This window comes from Hipposideros armiger, unplaced genomic scaffold (genome assembly GCF_001890085.2).
Source record: "Hipposideros armiger isolate ML-2016 unplaced genomic scaffold, ASM189008v1 scaffold_158, whole genome shotgun sequence".
Lineage (NCBI taxonomy): Eukaryota > Metazoa > Chordata > Mammalia > Chiroptera > Hipposideridae > Hipposideros > Hipposideros armiger.
Window position 1 is genome coordinate 37,122 of NW_017731508.1, and position 3,087 is coordinate 40,208.

Below are 3,087 nucleotides of genomic sequence, written 5' to 3' on the forward strand. Positions count from 1 at the left end.
GGGCGCGAGCGAGCGTGGGAGGGGAGAGGGAAGGGACCGGCCCACTCCCCCGCCGGCCGCGGGCTGCCCCTGCGCGCCCGCTTCAGATCCGGCCCGCGGCTCCCCGCCCGGCCCCCCAGCCCCATGCTCAAGTCCACAAGTCCGCCCGCTTCCTGCGCCTGCCTTGGCCCTTCCCCAGGCGCCGTCGCCTGCTGTGCGAGGCAGCGCGGCCCGGGCCCTGAGGCTGCAGGGTGCCGGTGGGGGCGCCCTGTCCCCTCCCCCGGCCCTTCTAGTCCCCGAAAAGGGTGGGTGAGTGGTCGCCGGAGCGAAGTTTCCAGCGTTGGATTCCTGTGAAATTACGAGGGCTCACTAGCGCCTATGATTTGCTGTCTCCCTCTTTCTCCTTTTCCCTGTCTCTTTCCCCCACTCCACCGAAGGCCAAAAAGACAAGCGAAACCTGCCGCAGACGAAGGCTTTTGGGATTGTAGCGTCTGCACCTTCAGAAACAGCGCGGAAGCTTTTAAATGCAGCATCTGCGACGTGAGGAAAGGCACCTCCACCAGGTACTTGAACATGTGTTACCTTTTGTTAAGACTTTTTTTTTTTTTTAAGGTGGGGGAGAGGGTAGTGAGCTATACTTTTTGTCCTCTTTCCAACTTGTTGATGACGGCTTTTTCTGCATTTGTGGGGTGGGTGATGTTGCGATTTTGGTTGTATTTTGTTTTGGGGGCAAAGGCTCATGTTCAATAAATGATTTATGGGAAGGAATTTTGCTAAGTTTTCGTTTTATTTCAGACAGACTGAATTTATTTTACACTTGTATCCTCACTGGTATTGGCTCAAAAAGAGAGGAAGCAGTACTTTTGCTATGGATTGTAGGACATAGATCTTGTATTCTGCCATGCGCAGAATGTTTTTAATTTGCCTGTCTTGAGTTATTTTTCTCTTCTCTGAGAAATTTAGTGGTGGTTGTACAGTAACGCTGGTTGTGCTTTTCCAATTTTGAGCTGCAAATGTCTATTTTCTTGAACTTGAAAATAAATGTTGGGGCTTGATAAAGTGCATTTTTTGGAAGTCCAAGTTGACAGTTTGGTTTTTCTCTGATTACCTTATGTAGAGTGGTGATGGAGGATGATTTTGCAAAATAGTGAAATGAATAGTGAGACTATTGAACTTTGTGTTTAAAACTGTATTATAAAGAATGTTGACAGAATTTGTTTTCATTTTGGTGAAGATAGTAAACTGCATGTGGCATCAAAACGAGTTCACTCCAGATTTAACATTTAGATACACAAGAATAAAATGCCAAAGCTAATTTTATAGTTTTCCAGTCAACTTTTGACTTTTATCTTGAATTTGTTTCAGTGATGTTAGAGTTTGAAGTTAAACTAGTCGATATCATTTAATGGGCAGACATTAAATGGGGTATGTGTGTGAACTGGAGACAAAATGAGTGAATTCCTGGTGGATCTTTGAAGATTTAACTTTGATTGCCAAAAGTCTCATTTCATCTGGTACTTATTTTTGAATTGGTGGCTTTCCAATATGACTGTGTAGTAGTACTCCATGGTTTTGACTGGATATTGTTCTTTGAATATGTCCTGTTAGGATTTCATTGCTTTATTTATAACTGAGATTAAACAGGGTATTGGGCAATCTAAAGAATATATCTGTGAAATGAATGGGTCTAATTACTGGTGGACAGTTCTGTGAATTGCACTACCTCTTTAAGTAATGAGACCTTTGAATAAAAGTACTCAAGAAGTGATGCTATTTCTCTAAAAGTTTTTAAATTCATGTTAATTTTTTTGTGTTATAAGTTAGCTAAGATAAAAAAAAACCTTATTGTGAGCTTGATATTGTTTTGCTATCTAAAACAGGTAATTCCATCAAACGGCACGAAAGTTTAGAAATGTATGTGTTATTTAAAGTGGTAGCGATTGTATTTTATTTATGAGTAATTTTTTTTTTTTACATGTAAAATCCCTCAGAGGCCAAACCTCTTTATTGTGGTTTTGCTTTGAGTGTTACCGTAGGTGATGCTCAAGTAAATGACTAGGAAACTCCTAAAAACTTGAGAACTTTACTGGTGAAAAGAAACTTACCCAAATTCAAAAGTTTACATCTGATGTATTGCTGGGAATAATTATCACATAATTAATACATTTCAGTTTCTATATGTATTAAAAACCCAACTCATCAATAAATATAATGTTTAAAGTTTTTTCAGAGTCACAGATGACAGTGAAATTCAGTTTTTTTGAACAAACATTAAATTATTAATAAAAATATTTTTATTATTTTTTTAAAGATTTTATTGGGGAATTGGGGGAGGGGAACGGTGTTGGAGAATGTTGTTGTTGTTCTTCAGTCTTCATCGTGGAGGGCACCAATTGCCATCTGGCTTCCTGTCGGCAGTTGGTGGGCTCTAAGCTCAAAGTGCTGTGTTACAATCTTAGTTGTGGGTGGACGTAGCCACCATCCCGCGCGTAGTCACCATCCCATGCGGGAGTCGAACCAGCAGCCTTGTTAAGAGCACATGCTCTAACCACTGAGCCATCCGGGCAGCAGCTCAGCTCAAGGTGCTGAGTTCAGTCTTAGTTGCAGGTGGGCATAGCCCACCATCGAAACAGGCAATCTTGTTGTTACACCAGCTGAGCCTTCTTGCCACCTGTTGGCAGCTCAGTGACAGCTCAGGTGCAGCGCTCACTGGCCCATGTGGGAATCGAACTGGCAGCCCTGTTGCTCAGAGCTTGCGCTCTTAAGCCAACTCTTAACCGAGTGAGCCACTCGACTGGCCTAATAAAAATACTTCAGAGTCGATTCAGGAACTGGATACTACTGTCTTGAAGGATCATGTAATTTTTTGATGTCTATTGTTGAGTAGTAGCAGATTTCAGAGATCTAAGGACTTATACTCTTATCAACTCACAATAGGTACCCTTACATAGCCTAATTTTATTTCATTTTGGTTATTGTCAATATTTTGGTATTAGATCTATTAAAGAAGTCATCTTTTTTTTTTTAAATTTTTTTATTGTTAGTTTCAGGTGTACAGAACAATGCAATAGTTACCCTTTTCACCCTCACAAAGTAACAACCCCCCTC

At 41.6% G+C, this 3,087-nt stretch overlaps 1 protein-coding gene across 1 annotated transcript in view; it reads left to right on the forward strand.

Annotated features, from left to right (window-relative positions):
• The first annotated feature begins 124 nt into the window (after positions 1–124).
• RYBP (RING1 and YY1 binding protein) overlaps positions 125–3,087 on the forward strand; it is a 92,487-nt gene continuing 89,524 nt past the window's right edge. Inside the window, exon 1 of the mRNA XM_019651348.1 lies at positions 125–542. Within this exon, the coding sequence (XP_019506893.1) occupies positions 358–542 (185 nt within the window). The 5' untranslated portion in view covers positions 125–357. The remainder of the gene's footprint in view (positions 543–3,087) is intronic.